This window comes from Oncorhynchus kisutch, linkage group LG27, assembly GCF_002021735.2.
Source record: "Oncorhynchus kisutch isolate 150728-3 linkage group LG27, Okis_V2, whole genome shotgun sequence".
Taxonomy (NCBI): domain Eukaryota; kingdom Metazoa; phylum Chordata; class Actinopteri; order Salmoniformes; family Salmonidae; genus Oncorhynchus; species Oncorhynchus kisutch.
The window spans coordinates 4,773,820-4,789,417 of NC_034200.2; the positions used below are offsets into that span (position 1 = coordinate 4,773,820).

A 15,598-nucleotide genomic window follows, 5' to 3' on the forward strand; every position below is an offset into this window, starting at 1 on the left:
AGGCTGTTTGAGCCTGATGATCGTAGTGTGCATGCTAGAAGTTGGCATATGTATTTACGTGCATCACCCTTGAGGGCCTTAAAGGTGAGCAGCAGAATCTTAAATGTTATCCTGTATTGAACAGCAAGCCAATGGAGGTTGAATAAAACAGGGGTGATGTGAGTGTGTTGTGTAGTTTGTGACAGCATCCAGGCAGCTGCGTTCTGGATCAAAGGTCCCTGTATGCATGTCACTGAAGGTTACAGAAAGCACCTCCTTCTCTAAACAGCTTGGCCACGCACTGCAAGCCTGTGTACGTGACCGAGACTGCCAAATATCAACACCACCAGCTTGCACGTACATCCGAGGCTGTCCAAGCATACCACGAGGGGCTGGCACTTAAACAGCTTCTTGGCAAAGTTCTGCTGCATGTTGCCGTCAAATGAGCAGCCCACTTCTAAAACGAGCACCTCCCCCTGGTCTCCCCCACAACAACAATACTTGGGGTATTTGGCACACAGGAAAACACATCACCATCAAACCAGCTTCCCCTTACACAGGAATGTTTATGATTGTGTGCTGTTGGTGAGACCACGCTGGCTATCAGGTTAACATGTCTAGCAATGTACAAATAATTATATGAACACACACACACACCATCATGAACCTGGAATACAGGGAAACCTTTCAAGGGCTCTGACATGACTACATCACGATGTGATAAACAGAATCCCACGAGTACATGAACAGTAGAGCGCACAGTACAAACACACACATTCACTATCTCTCTCACACACATACACAAAATGACATAATACTACAGTAGTGTGCTGTCCTAACTAGCTACGTTAACCTACATTATTATTGGATAAGAGGCTGTTAGAGGTGAGAGGTGAATTACAGCTTCTGTAGTAAAAACATTGTGATGACGCATCATTGATGCAACAGAACTAGACGCAGTAGTTGACAGATGGGAAAAGTGGTGTGTGAAATGTACTGTCCTGTCCTGCCCGGAATACAGATGACAGCATGAGGGTTTAAATGTCTGGACAACGAGAAATTCTGAAAGTGTACTCAAGGTAGGTATTTATTTATTTATTTTATATTAATGGTTAACAATTCATATTTAACTAATAGTAAGATGTTTCTATTCTATTAGTGTCTGTGTTTTTATGGTCTCCACTCTAGTTTCCTGCAGCTATTCTGGGCGTGTGGTCACCAGAGATGGATTGAGCTGACAAAATGTGGAAAGATTCAGAATCTTTAGAGTTTTTAATGTAATTTTAGTTGTTCTACAAACGTTAGGCTGTATGTTTTGATTTGTAATACATTTTAAGGCAGCCTGACGAGACTTTAATGAAGATATATGAAAAAAGTCGCTTGAAAGGCATGCGCTCTGTTTGTTTGGTTTTTGCTGCACGAACTTCAATGAACAATTTGATAAGCACTTGATAATTCCTCGAATTCCACAGCGGCATCCCCTTTGTGGCTGTAATGCACACAAAAAAAATCCATGCCTTTTGCGACCCGGAGTGCTGTGTTGTGCCCTTCTCCCTGAGTGCGGCGCAATCTGAAGCGCCTCTCACTCACATGGCTACAAGTGAAGACAGACACATCAGGACACAACTTATCCAATTCCGAGGTGTATATTAAAGATATTGGAAGAACTGTCCACATTTACTTTTCGTCAGCCAAGAAGATGAGTAGACCTAACGAACAGCAAAAGCACTAGTCTATGTCTACTATCCCCTATAGGAAAAAGTCAAGCTATTCTGTTCTGTGCAACAAATAGATATTCCAAACATAGTCTGGGACAGTTGTGGGGTGCAATAGTTCTCAATTAATACAACCACTAGCATCATTTGACTGACGCAACAGTGTAGAAAGCAGAGACATACAGAGAAAGACTCGCGGCTGTAATCTCTGCGTCTACAAAGTATTGCGTCAGAGGTGTGAATACTAATGTAAATTAGATATTTCTGTATTTCATTTTCCATAAACTGTGACTCGTTTCTGGAAACTAGGCACATGTAGTGCATCACTACTTCACAGGAGAGTCATTTGAACGTAAACATTTATTATGTTATCAAAATTTGTTTTTTGACAGAAACGCCTTCTGGAACATGTTAACTTTTATGTGCCTTAATAACAAACATTATGCCATCTGTAAATACTATTAAAATTGTTCAATTACAAGCCTAGTTGGTTTAGGCAAGGAAAAGACAGGAACCTTCCCACTAGTCTTGATTGGCTGAGATAATGGATGGGCTGGACGTGCCGAGAGAGGAGTTCGGATTGTTCTACCATGCAGCACAATATTGTCTACAACATTAGCTGCTCAGTATGTGTAGGTAGTCCTTTTTTTAAAGATATCACGAAGAACTGCAAAAGTGTTGATAATGCACCCCACTTTCTGGAGGACCAAGTTTTAAAATCAGTGGAATGCCCAGTAGAAGCAGAGTATGATAGCTAAAGAGATGGAGAAAATTCTAGCGTTTGATAGCAAACATGTGGTGTTGAAAAGTAAAAACACCTCCGGATTACATCTTCAGACTAAGGGAAACCATGGCATCCGTGACAGAGAGGGAGAAGTATTCATCCGTATATACGGGTAAGAGAGTCTAGCTTGCTACATTTTCAGATATTATACATTTCTAATTTTGTCAGAAAGTTGTTTTCATTGCAAGTTAAAGCATACTGTTAGCTAGCTAGCTAATGTTAGCCGGCAGGCTTGCTAGCTAACATTACATGTATGATCTGTGTAGTAATATTATTTGAATCTCAGAGACATTTGCATTACTAGTTATAGCCTACTGTTAGCTAGCTAGCTAACATTGAACCTAAGTTAGTTGGTTAGCTTTAGCTACCTGCAGACTCATGCAGGGTAATAATATTATGAGTTGTGATTATGGTTCATTGTTTAGCTAGCTAGCTACATGGCTAAACAAAAGACTCCACTATGCAAGTAACCATTTCACTGTAGCGTTTACAGCTTCTGTATCCTGTGCATGTGACAAAAAAAACATAGATTTTTTTGTTATATAGTGTGTGTTTACCAGAGACAATAATGTGAAGAACAGCATGACCTGCACCAAAGGCAAATTAGGATATAATGTTTGGCCAACAAGACACTGTCCAAGTTCTAAAATTCTCTGGTAGAATGCCCTGCTTTTATTTGTCACAATCACAACCATAAATTCTTTTCTGTAATTAGCTTGCCATTGACTTGAAAATAATGATCTTGTTGTGAGTTTATTTTCCTGTAATAACGAATACAAATGAGCTGAAGTGAAGACGTTGTCAGCTATATGATATGGTCATTATTTGAACTGGCTAGCCAGCTAACTTAATGTAAGCTAGCTAGCTAACAAGCTAGAAACGAACCAACACATTGTTTAGAGCTTTTAGTTGCCTGGTTTGCTAGAGTGACATATACTAAATCTATTTTTAAATTGATGAATTTACTGGTGTTAAAATATACCTGTTATGCTATTTTGGACCTCCAGGCTGCTGATGTCATGCAGCCTGTAGTTTTTTTGTTTATACTTTTTCATAACGACAACGACAAGTTTCATGTCGGACGACTATAGAACATTCATGATGTCACCGTGACAACTGTCTACAGACATGTCGATAGACCAGCCTTTAGTATTAGTATTTAGTATTGAAATCTTTGGTTGTTTAGTACACTACCTTACTCACTCCGTATAGCACATGGCATCACATGTGAATCATTAAAGAGATGGTGGGGCTAAGGCTTAAGAGTGAACGATGCTGAATAGGTGTAGACAAAAAAATTACTCTCCCATAGGTGTACCAAAACATTCAAGGGCAATTTTCTCAAAAGTGGGGTTAAAAGTTTAGCAACTTTCAAAGCAGAATAACTTTCCCATTATTCCTTAACTGTAGTATATGATATAACCTTTTCTATCTCTGAGTCTCTACTTTTATCCAATGTAAAAAAAAACACAAATACAAATTTTGCTACATAAGACTGAATCGAGTCACAATTTGCAAAAATGTCTAAAAACACTATTGTGTGTAGATGGGTGAGGAAAAAATATATACAGCGCCTTCGGAAAGTATTCAGACCCCTTGACTTTTTACACATTTTGTTACGTTTACAGCCTTTCTCTAAAATGGATTCAATAAATAAAAAAATCTCTACAATCTACACAAAATACCCCATAATGACAAAGGGTAAACAGGTTTTTAGATTTTTTGCAAATGTATTAAAATATAAAACCAGAAATACCTTATTTACATAAGTATTCAGACCCTTTGCTATGAGACTCGAAATTGAGCTCAGGTGCATCCTGTTTCCAATGGTCATCCTTGAGATGTTTCTACGACTTCTTTGGAGTCCGCCTGTGGTAAATTCAATTGATTGGACATGATTTGGAAAAGGCACAAACCTGTCTATATAAGGTCCCACAGTTGACAGTGCATGTCAGAGCAAAAACCAGTCTACGAGGTCAAAGGGATTGTCCATAGAGGTCAGATCTGGGGAAGGATACCAAAACATTTCTGCAACATTGAAGGTCCATAAGAACACAGTGGCCTCCATCATTCTTAAATGGAAGCAGTTTGGAACTACCAAGACTCTTCCTAGAGAAGGGCCTTGGTCAGGGAGGTGCCCACGACGCAGAAGGTCATTCTGACAGTGCTCGAGACTTCCTCTGTGGAGGTGGGAGAACCTTCAAGAAGCAATCTATGCAGCACTCTACCAATCAGGCATTTATGGTAGAGTGACCAGACGGAAGCCACTCCTCAGTAAAAGGCACATGACAGCCCGCTTGGAGTTAGTCAGAGGCACCCAAAGACTCAGACCATGAGAAACAAGATTCTCTGGACTGATGAAACCAAGATTGAACTCTTTGGCCTGAATGCCAAGCATTACGTTTGGAGGAAACATGGCACCATCCCTACGATGAAGCATGGTGGTGGCAGCATCATGCTGTAGGGATGTTTTTCAGCAGCAGGGACTGGGAGACTAGTCAGGATCGAGGCAAAGATGAACTTCCAGCAGGACAACGACCCTAAGCACACAGCCAAGACAACGCAGAAGTGGCTTCGGGACAAGTCTATGCAAGAGCCCGGACTTAAACCTGATCGAAAATCTCTGGAGAGACCTGAACATAACTGTGCAGCAACGCTCCTCATCCAACCTGACAGAGCTTGACAGGATCGGCAGAGATGAATGGGAGAAAACTCCCCAAATACAGGTGTGCCAGAATTGTAGCGTTGGGGATGTAATCGCTTCCAAAGGTGCTTCAACAAAGTACTGAGTAAAGGGTCTGAATACTTAAGTATCACGAGTCAGGATTTGGCCCAGATGCAGACACAGGAGGCGGATAGTACAGTTCTCAGATAATATATTATAAACACGGGGCAAAGGGCAGGTTGAGGACAGGCAGAGGTTTGTGATCAGGTCAGAGTCAGGCAGGTACAGGATGGCAGGCAGGCTCGGGGTCAGGGCAGGCAGAATGGTCAGAACCAGGAAAAACTAGGAAACAGAACTTGAGAAACAGGAAGACAGGAAAGCACGCTGGTAAGCTCTGACAAGACAAGACAAACTGGCAACAGACAAACAAATACACAGGGGATAATGGGGTAGATGGGCGACACCTAGAAGGGGTTAGAGACAAGCACAAAGACAGGTGAAACAGATTAGGGTGTGACACTTATTTTTAATAAATTGTTTTTGCTTTGCCATTATGGGTTATTGTGTGTAGATTGACAAAAAAAGGGAAAAAAAACACTTAATTAATTTTAGAAAAAGGCTGTAACCTAACAAAATGTGGAAAAAGTCAAGGTGTCTGAATATTTTCCCGAAGGCACTGTATTTAATCCATTTTCAATTTAAGCTGTAACACAACAAAATGTGTAACAAATCAAATGATATGAATACTTCCGAATACATTGTATCTACAGTATCTGTCTATTTGCTGTTTGGGGTAAGTTCCTCAAAAACATGTGAAATCGTAAAACAAATGGAGTCACTTCTATAATATGCCATTTACTGTACATCCAAAATGTAGAATTGGTTGTAAAAAAAATACATCTTCTCCTTTAAGTATGATATTTCTGTATACTGTATGGTGGTACACATCGCCAAAATAAATGTGTATATTGACTTGATCGGATTTAGTTGGATTAAACAAGGTTGTCATGGATACATTGCACAATGTCACATGTTTGTCTCAACAAGAAGTGACATCACCAGGTGCCATGGTTATTATTGCTAAGAGATGTTTACAAGTAAATTGTATTTACCTCTCTGGGTTGACATGGTTACATTATGTGTGGTTATTGGCATAACACTCTGACATCACACTGGCTCGACATGGAAGGTTGACATGACCCCAAACTAAGAGATTAATTTGGAGTCCATATTAGAAGAGATCATGGCAAGGATCTCATTTACCAAATAATATATCAGATGGATTGTGGAAGTGGCTCAGGTGAATGTAAGTTTGAGGTTGAATTCAAATCAATCAAAATCAAATAAAGTGTTATTTGTCACATGCTTTGTAAACAACAGGTGTAGACTAACATTGACATTTTGGGGTTCACCTTAATAAATAGTTTTGCTTTAAACAGTCAGTGAATTTGGTCATTTTTATACAAAAAGGTTATTTCATAAAGGACAGCAATCATTTTTGCCAGCTGCGCATGGTTGCGTTGATTCATTGGTCGGAATGGAGAAGCTCTCTGTAAAACTCCAAACTGTCTAAACCATTCCCTTTTGAGACGGGGTAAAATACAAAGCTGCATTATATAAATTGGCTAAATGCCATGCTAATTTCTAAAGATAAATATTGACATAGTACTAGCTGGAAACATGTTTAATCTGCAAAAATGACAAGTTAATCAGTGGGCGATGGTGATGTCAGATAAAAGTGGTGGGAGAAAAAGCATACATTTCCCCACTCCTAATCTGATAGATAGATAGATGTTCAGTCTGCTCTATGGTTCAACTCAGGTGCCTAAACATGCATACACACTCACACTAACAGAAGGCCACTCAGTTTAGAAAAGTTATCTCAGACAGATCCAGCTCAGAGGCCTAGCTCCTCAACTCCCATCAGCAGTAGCAAAATTTGAAATTGTGTTTTTTACATTGGATAAAAGTAGAGACTCAGAGCTAGAACATTGTATATCATACACTACAGTTGAGGAACAATGAGAAAGTAGTTCTGCTTGGAAAGCTGATGAACTTGTCACCTCACATTTGAGAAAATGGCCCTTGAATGTTTTGGTACCTACTGGAGAGCTCTTCTTTGTATACACCCAGTCAGCATCATTCACACCCTCTCAAGCTTTAGCCCCACCCATCTCTTTAATGATTCATATGTGAGACTATGTACTAAACAACCAAAGATTTCAAGACTAAAGGCTGGTTTATACTACGGGCGTGTTCGTAAACTTGATCGGAAGTGCCAGAGTGTGCTCTGGGCGTTTGTAAACTCAGAGCGTTGTCAGATTGTCAGTTTGCAAATTCAGAGCGTTCAGAGCACACACTGGGCACTCTGGCCGAGGAGTAGCATTCTGACCTAACAGCAGTCAAGCACCCAAGCTAACTGGCTAACATTGGCTAGCTTGCTAGATACTTCCAGACACAAATGAAAGAACACTCACTGGCCATTTTTACTCACCCTAGCAGAGCTGGTTATGTTTTTATGTTTTCCAGAGTGTTTGTGACTGCAACTGTGCAGCTGGCAACAATTTAAATACGCTTTTTTGCGAACGTTTACTGACACCAGCCATATTCAACGAATGTTGAGCGTTCGTAAATTTGTCAGTTATTGTGCGCAAATTTACCAGCTACGTCTATCAACAGTTGTCGCATTGACATCATAAACATTCTATTGAAATTGTTATTTGCATAGTGGAGTCTTTTGTTTTGACATGTATCTAGCTAGTTAAACAATTAACAATAATCCCAACTCATAACGCTACTACCCTGCATGAATCTCCAGGTAGCTAACCAACCAGGTTCAATGTTAGCGAGCTAACATTAGGCTATAACTAGCAATGCAAATGGCTCTGAGATACGAATAATATTACTACACAAATCACACATATAACATTAGCTAGCTAGCCAGCTAATGCTAGCTAGGTAGCGAACAGTACACTTTAACTTGAAATGAAAATGACTTTCTGACAAAAACTAGAAATGTGTAATATGTGAAAATGTAGCTAGCTAGACTATCTAACATACATGGACGGACGCTTCTCCCTGACTGTCATAGATGCCATGGTCAGTGGAGGCGGGCAGAGCCTTCAGTCGTCTGAAGGAGCTGTTCACCCGATGCTCCCGTGCTGGCTCATCCGGACCCCTCTTTGGCGTTCATAGTGGAGGTGGACGCGTCCGAGGCTGGGGTTGGAGCCGTGCTATCACAGCGCTCAGGCACGCCACCGCAGCTCCACCCCTGCGCTTTCTTCTCGAGGAAGCTTGGTCCGGCTCTGCGGAACTATGACGTGGGGGACCGGGAGTTGTTAGCTGTGGTCAAGGCTCTGAAGGTGTGGAGACATTGGCTTGAGGGGGTCAAGCACCCTTTCCTCATCTGGACTGACCATCGTAATCTCGAGTATATCTTGGTCAGCGAGTAGATTGAATCCGAATCAGGCCAGGTGGGCCATGGTTTTTACCCGATTTTGTTTCACGATCTCCTATAGGCCAGACTCCCTTAATACTAGGGCTGATGCGCTGTCCTGTCTCTATGACACCGAGGAACGGTCCATCGATCCTACTCCCTTCCTTTCAGCTTCATGTTTGGTAGCACCAGTGGTATGGGAGGTGGATGCAGAAATCGAGCGTGTGTTACGGTTGGAACCTGCACCTCCTCAGTGTCCAGCGGGTGTTCAGTACATGCCGCTTGGTGTTCGTGATCGTTTGATTCGATGGGCCCACACGCTACCCTCTTCGGGCCATCCTGGTATTGAGAGGACAGTGCGGAGTCTTAGGGGGAGGTACTGGTGGCCCACTTTGGCCAAGGATGTGAGGTCTCCTCCTGCTCGGTGTACGCTCAGAGCAAGGCTCCGAGACAACTGCCTAGAGGGAAGTTACAGCCCCTCCCCGTTCCATAACGGTCGTGGTCGCATTTGTCGTTAGATTTTCTCACCGACCTTCCCCCGTCTCAGGGAAACACCACAATCCTGGTCGTTGTGGATAGTTTTTCTAAGTCCTGTTGTCTCCTCCCTCTGCCTGGTCTCCCTACGGCCCTACAGACTGCAGAGGACCTGTTTACGCACGTCTTCCGGCATTACGGGGTGCCTGAGGACATTGTTTCTGATCGGGGTCCCCAGTTCACTTCCAGAGTTTGGAGGGCGTTCATGGAACGTCTGGGGTCTCGATCAGCCTGACCTCGGGTTTTTACCCCGAGAGTAATGGGCAGGTGGTGAGAGTGAACCAGGATGTGGGTAGGTTTCTGTGGTTGTATTGCCAGGACTGGCCTGGTGAATGGGTGAGGTACGTCCCATGGGCGGAGGTGGCTCAGAATTCCCTCCGCCACTCCTCCACTAACATGTCACCGCTCCAGTGCATGTTGGGCTACCGGCCCCATGGCATCAGAGCCAGACCGAAGCTCCTGCGGTGGAGGAATGGGTGCAGCGCTTGAAGGAGACCTGGAGAGCCATCCAGGAATCACTGAAACAGGCTGGTGGACGGCAGAAGAGGAGCGCTGACCGGCACCGGCAGTGAGACCCCCGTGTTCGCACCAAGGGACCGGGTCTGGCTCTCAACCCGAAACCTGCCCCTCCGCCTGCCCTGGTGGAAGCTGGGGCCGCAGTGTGTGGGGCCATTTAACTTTTTTGGGAGAGGGGGCAGCATTTTTACTGTTGGATGAATAGCGTACCCAAACTGAACTGCCTCCTACTCTGTCCCAGATGCTAATATATGCATAGTATTAATAGTATTGGATAGAAAACACTCTGAAACTAAAACTGTTTGAATGATGTCTGTGAGTATAACAGAACTCATATGGCAGACAAAAACCTGAGAAGAAATCCAAACAGGAAGTGAGAAATCGATTTTCAAAACAGTGCCTATTCAAATCCCTGATAGTTATGGGTGTGCTTGCACTTCCTAGGGCTTCCACTAGATGTCACCGTCTTTAGATCCTAGTTTTAGGAATCTACTATAAAGAAAGGGAACAATGGAGCTCTTTTAGTGAGTGGTCTGGCAGAGAGCCTCGGTCTCATGACGCACGGTCACGAGAGAGTATGCTCTCGATCCAGGGCTTTTCTTCAGACAATGAAATTCTCCAGTTGGAACCTTATTGAAGATTTAAGTTAAAAACATCCTAAAGATTGATTGCAAACATCATTTGACTTGTTTCTATGACCTGTAATGGAACTTTTTGAGTTTTTGTCTGGAGGAAGTGCTCGCTCCTCATGAAGATGGATTACTGGGTTGAACACGCTAACAACAAGTGGCGAAATGATGGACTTTATGGAACAAATCAGTCATTTATTGTCGAACTGGGATTCCTGGGAGTGCCTTCTGATGGAGATCATCAAAGGTAAGTGAATATTTATAGTGTTTTTTCTAACTAATGTTGATGCCAAAATGGTGGCTATTTCTTTGGCTGAATTGGGTACTGAGCGCCGTTCTCAGATTATGCTTTTTCCGTAAAGTTTTTTTGAAATCTGACACAGCGGTTGCATAGAGATTAAGTCTATCTTTAATTCTGTGAATAACACTTGCATCTTTTATCAATGTTTATTATGAGTATTTCTTCAAAATCACTGGATGTTTTGGAATCAAAACATTACTGCACGTAACGCGTCAATGTAAACTGAGATTTTTTAATATAAATATGCACATTATCGAACAAAACATACATCTATTGTGTAACATGATGTCCTATGAGTGTCATCTAATTTTACCTATATTTCTGCTTTCTGTGACTCCTCTCTTTGGCTGGAAAATGGCTGTGTGTGTTTTTGTGACTTGACCTAACATAATCATATGTTGTGATTTCGCTGTAAAGCGTTTTTGAAATCGGACACCATGGGTAGATTAAAAAGATGTTTATTTTTCATTTGCTGTATTGGACTTGTTAATGTGTGAAAGTTACACATTTCTAAAAAATATATTTTTGAATTTCGCACGCTGCCTTTTCAGCGGAATGTTGTTGTGGGGTTCCGCTAGCGGAACGCCTTTCCTAGACAGATTAAAGTCCTGAGGAGGATAAACGAGGTGTGTTATAGGTTACAGCTTCCTCCTTACTATCGTATTAACCCCTCGTTTCATGTGTCTCTCCTCAGGCTGGTGGTGGCTGGTCCCCTGCAGGAAGGTGAGGTGCCGGAGGCCCCTCCACCCCCTCTGGACATCGAGGGGTCCCCAGCATACACAGTATGTTCTTTTCTGGACTCTAGACGCCGGGTGAGGGCCCTAAAGTACCTCGTGGACTGGGAGGGGTACGGTCCGGAGGAGAGGTGCTGGGTACCTGTGGGGGACATCTTGGACCCATCACTACTGAGGGACTTCCACCGCCTCCACCCGGATCGCCCTGCTCCTCGCCCCCCGGGTCGCCCTCGAGGCCGATGACGGCACGCTGCGGGAGCCGCGCCAGGGGGGGGGGGGGCACTGTCACGACTCCCACCAAAGGTGGCTCCCCTGTGGTTGTGCGTGTAGTGTTCCTGTCCGTTCGTGCCCTGCGTTGGTTTGGTCATTTTTGTGATTATTTTGCCTGTTGTTTTGGGCGTTAGCATTGGAAACCGAAATAAAGTCCGGTTTCCCCAGTATCCTCTACTCTCTGCGTTTGACTCCGCACCCACCACTCCAGGCGTTGTGACAAGACATAACTTGCGTACATTCAGTCAACACATATATTTAAAGAATGGAATGGAATATAACAGACCATTTTTGTTTCTCTTAGAATAAAAACCTTAGTGTTAAATCAGTGTCAAAAGCGCAAGAGATACTGTTGCATGACAAACAGGTGCTGTTAGATTACAATATAATGTATCTTTCAGTTTGGAACAGTGTAAACAGTGTAAACATCAAATAAAGTATAAGTAATACCAGAGAGTCTGTTCTAAAACATTTTTGTAAATGTAAAGCCTTTAATACAGCATAGCAAAGTTTTGTGAAATTGCTTTATCCGACATTTTGCGGTTGCATGAGGCTTGGTGATATCAGAATCAGTAGGATACAAACACTCAAATAGGTAACAAAGGCAGGAACAGCATAGGGCTGTGACTCACCAATTTCTGTCTTTCATTCAAAATAAGTTATATTATAATGTAGGGTTAAAGACACATTCTTTCTGATTGTGTTTAGCATGCAGTCTCTCCTCATTTGAATAAATATGTGGATTATAATAAATGTATATATTTGTGGGGGTTGATGCATTTTTTGTTAGGGTAGATCTGGTCTGTGATATTGACTTAGAAATGTAAAACATTGGAGTACTTAAGCATCGAATACATTGCAAGTTTGCCCTTTTTTGGCCATTGGGCTACACTTTACAATAGGACTAAACTTTGACTTACCGCAGAATCTATCGGTAGTCTAAACTGTGGCAGAAATTGGGGGATTGTTCACACCTAGCCAAGCTATTAGACTATCATTTTGTAAATTAATGGAGGTGTGAATGTTTCAGTCAGTCTCTCCTGTCACACTAGAGTCCTGCATCAGGCAAAAGAAAATCAGCTTGCGGGTGGTAACGGGGTTTAGCGAAAACTTAAATGCAATGCTGCAATTACACTTGACATGTGGACTGACGATTTTAGAAAAATAGGATACTTGCACATTACAGCCCATTACATAAACGAAGAGTGGATGTTATCCACCACGGAGTGGGAGAGTGCAGCTCAAAACTGCGGATAACATAAGGCAATACTTGACTACTTGTGAATCTTGATTTCCTATATCAATTCAAGAAGCCTACTGTCCACATGGTAATTGTGAGGTTCCAAAGGATAAGGAGTCACCTTCAGATGGATGTGTGGTTTCAGAGAGAAGCCAGCTGAGAGCCTGGGACCAGACACGGTGGATAAAGAGTCACCTTCAGATGGATGTGTGGTTTCAGAGAGAAGCCAGCTGTCAGCCTGGGACCAGACATGGTGGATAAAGAGTCACCTTCAGATGGATGTGTGGTTTCAGAGAGAAACCAGCTGTGAGCCTGGGACCAGACACGGTGGATAAAGAGTCACCTTCAGATGGATGTGTGGTTTCAGAGAGAAACCAGCTGTGAGCCTGGGACCAGACACGGTGGATAAAGAGTCACCTTCAGATGGATGTGTGGTTTCAGGGAGAAACCAGCTGTCAGCCTGGGACCAGGCAGGGTGGATAAAGAGTCACCTTCAGATGGATGTGTGGTTTCAGAGAGAAGCCAGCTGTGAGCCTGGGACCAGGCACGGTGGATAAAGAGTCACCTTCAGATGGATGTGTGGTTTCAGAGAGAAGCCAGCTGTGAGCCTGGGACCAGGCAGGGGGGATAAAGACTCACCTTCAGATGGATGTGTGGTTTCAGAGAGAATCCAGCTGTGAGCCTGGGACCAGGCAGGGTGGATAAAGAGTCACCTTCAGATGGATGTGTGGTTTCAGAGAGAAACCAGCTGTCAGCCTGGGACCAGGCAGGGGGGATATAGAGTCACCTTCAGATGGATGTGTGGTTTCAGAGAGAAGCCAGCTGTGAGCCTGGGACCAGACACGGTGGATAAAGAGTCACCTTCAGATGGATGTGTGGTTTCAGAGAGAAACCAGCTGTCAGCCTGGGACCAGACACGGTGGATAAAGAGTCCCCTTCAGATAGATGTGTGGTTTCAGGGAGAAACCAGCTGTGAGCCTGGGACCAGGCAGGGTGGATAAAGAGTCACCTTCAGATGGATGTGTGGTTTCAGAGAGAAACCAGCTGTCAGCCAGGGACCAGGCACGGTGGATAAAGAGTCACCTTCAGATGGATGTGTGGTTTCAGAGAGAAGCCAGCTGTGAGCCTGGGACCAGGCAGGGTGGATAAAGAGTCACCTTCAGATGTATGTGTGGTTTCAGAGAGAAACCAGCTGTCAGCCTGGGACCAGGCAGGGGGGATATAGAGTCACCTTCAGATGGATGTGTGGTTTCAGAGAGAAACCAGCTGTGAGCCTGGGACCAGGCAGGGTGGATAAAGAGTCACCTTCAGATGGATGTGTGGTTTCAGAGAGAAACCAGCTGTCAGCCTGGGATTAGACACGGTGGATAAAGACTCACCTTCAGATGGATGTGTGGTTTCAGAGAGAAACCAGCTGTGAGCCTGGGACCAGACACGGTGGATAAAGAGTCACCTTCAGATGGATGTGTGGTTTCAGAGAGAAACCAGCTGTGAGCCTGGGACCAGACACGGTGGATAAAGAGTCACCTTCAGATGGATGTGTGGTTTCAGGGAGAAACCAGCTGTCAGCCTGGGACCAGGCAGGGTGGATAAAGAGTCACCTTCAGATGGATGTGTGGTTTCAGAGAGAAATCAGCTGTGAGCCTGGGACCAGACACGGTGGATAAAGAGTCACCTTCAGATGGATGTGTGGTTTCAGAGAGAAACCAGCTGTGAGCCTGGGACCAGGCAGGGTGGATAAAGAGTCACCTTCAGATGGATGTGTGGTTTCAGAGAGAAACCAGCTGTGAGCCTGGGACCAGACACGGTGGATAAAGACTCACCTTCAGATGGATGTGTGGTTTCAGAGAGATGCCAGCTGTCAGCCTGGGACCAGACACGGTGGATAAAGAGTCACCTTCAGATGGATGTGTGGTTTCAGAGAGAAACCAGCTGTGAGCCTGGGACCAGGCAGGGTGGATAAAGAGTCACCTTCAGATGGATGTGTGGTTTCAGAGAGAAACCAGCTGTCAGCCTGGGATTAGACACGGTGGATAAAGACTCACCTTCAGATGGATGTGTGGTTTCAGAGAGCAACCAGCTGTGAGCCTGGGACCAGACACGGTGGATAAAGAGTCACCTTCAGATGGATGTGTGGTTTCAGAGAGAAACCAGCTGTGAGCCTGGGACCAGGCAGGGTGGATAAAGAGTCACCTTCAGATGGATGTGTGGTTTCAGAGAGAAACCAGCTGTCAGCCTGGGATTAGACACGGTGGATAAAGACTCACCTTCAGATGGATGTGTGGTTTCAGAGAGAAACCAGCTGTGAGCCTGGGACCAGACACGGTGGATAAAGAGTCACCTTCAGATGGATGTGTGGTTTCAGAGAGAAACCAGCTGTGAGCCTGGGACCAGACACGGTGGATAAAGACTCACCTTCAGATGGATGTGTGGTTTCAGAGAGATGCCAGCTGTCAGCCTGGGACCAGGCAGGGTGGATATAGAGTCACCTTCAGATGGATGTGTGGTTTCAGAGAGAAACCAGCTGTCAGCCTGGGACCAGACACGGTGGATAAAGAGTCACCTACAGATGGATGTGTGGTTTCAGAGAGAAGCCAGCTGTCAGCCTGGGATTAGACACGGTGGATAAAGAGTCACCTTCAGATGGATGTGTGGTTTCAGAGAGAAAGTCTGAAGGGTCTGAAGTTCAAATGTATGCAGATGATACAGTGATATATGTGCATGCAAAGAGCAAACAACAAGCTGCACAAGAACTCACTACTGTAATGGTCCAGGTTACAAAGTGGCTCAGTGAC

General features: G+C 44.0%; 1 protein-coding gene across 1 annotated transcript; it reads left to right on the plus strand.

Annotated features, from left to right (window-relative positions):
- Window positions 1–946: 946 nt before the first annotated feature.
- On the plus strand, window positions 947–11,910 carry LOC116357833 (chromobox protein homolog 2-like). Its single transcript, XM_031807289.1, has 2 exons — window positions 947–1,058; window positions 11,254–11,910. The coding sequence occupies exons 1-2, from the start codon at window positions 1,021–1,023 to the stop codon at window positions 11,534–11,536; spliced, it is 321 nt and encodes a 106-aa protein (XP_031663149.1). The 5' UTR covers window positions 947–1,020; the 3' UTR covers window positions 11,537–11,910.
- Window positions 11,911–15,598: the final 3,688 nt, after the last annotated feature.

Coding starts and splice junctions, on each gene's coding strand:
- LOC116357833 (XM_031807289.1), top strand. CDS start 1,021: ATGTCTGGACAACGAGAAATTCTGAAAGTGTACTCAAG. Junction 1,059..11,253: donor ATTCTGAAAGTGTACTCAAG/GTAGGTATTTAT, acceptor GTCTCTCCTCAG/GCTGGTGGTGGCTGGTCCCC.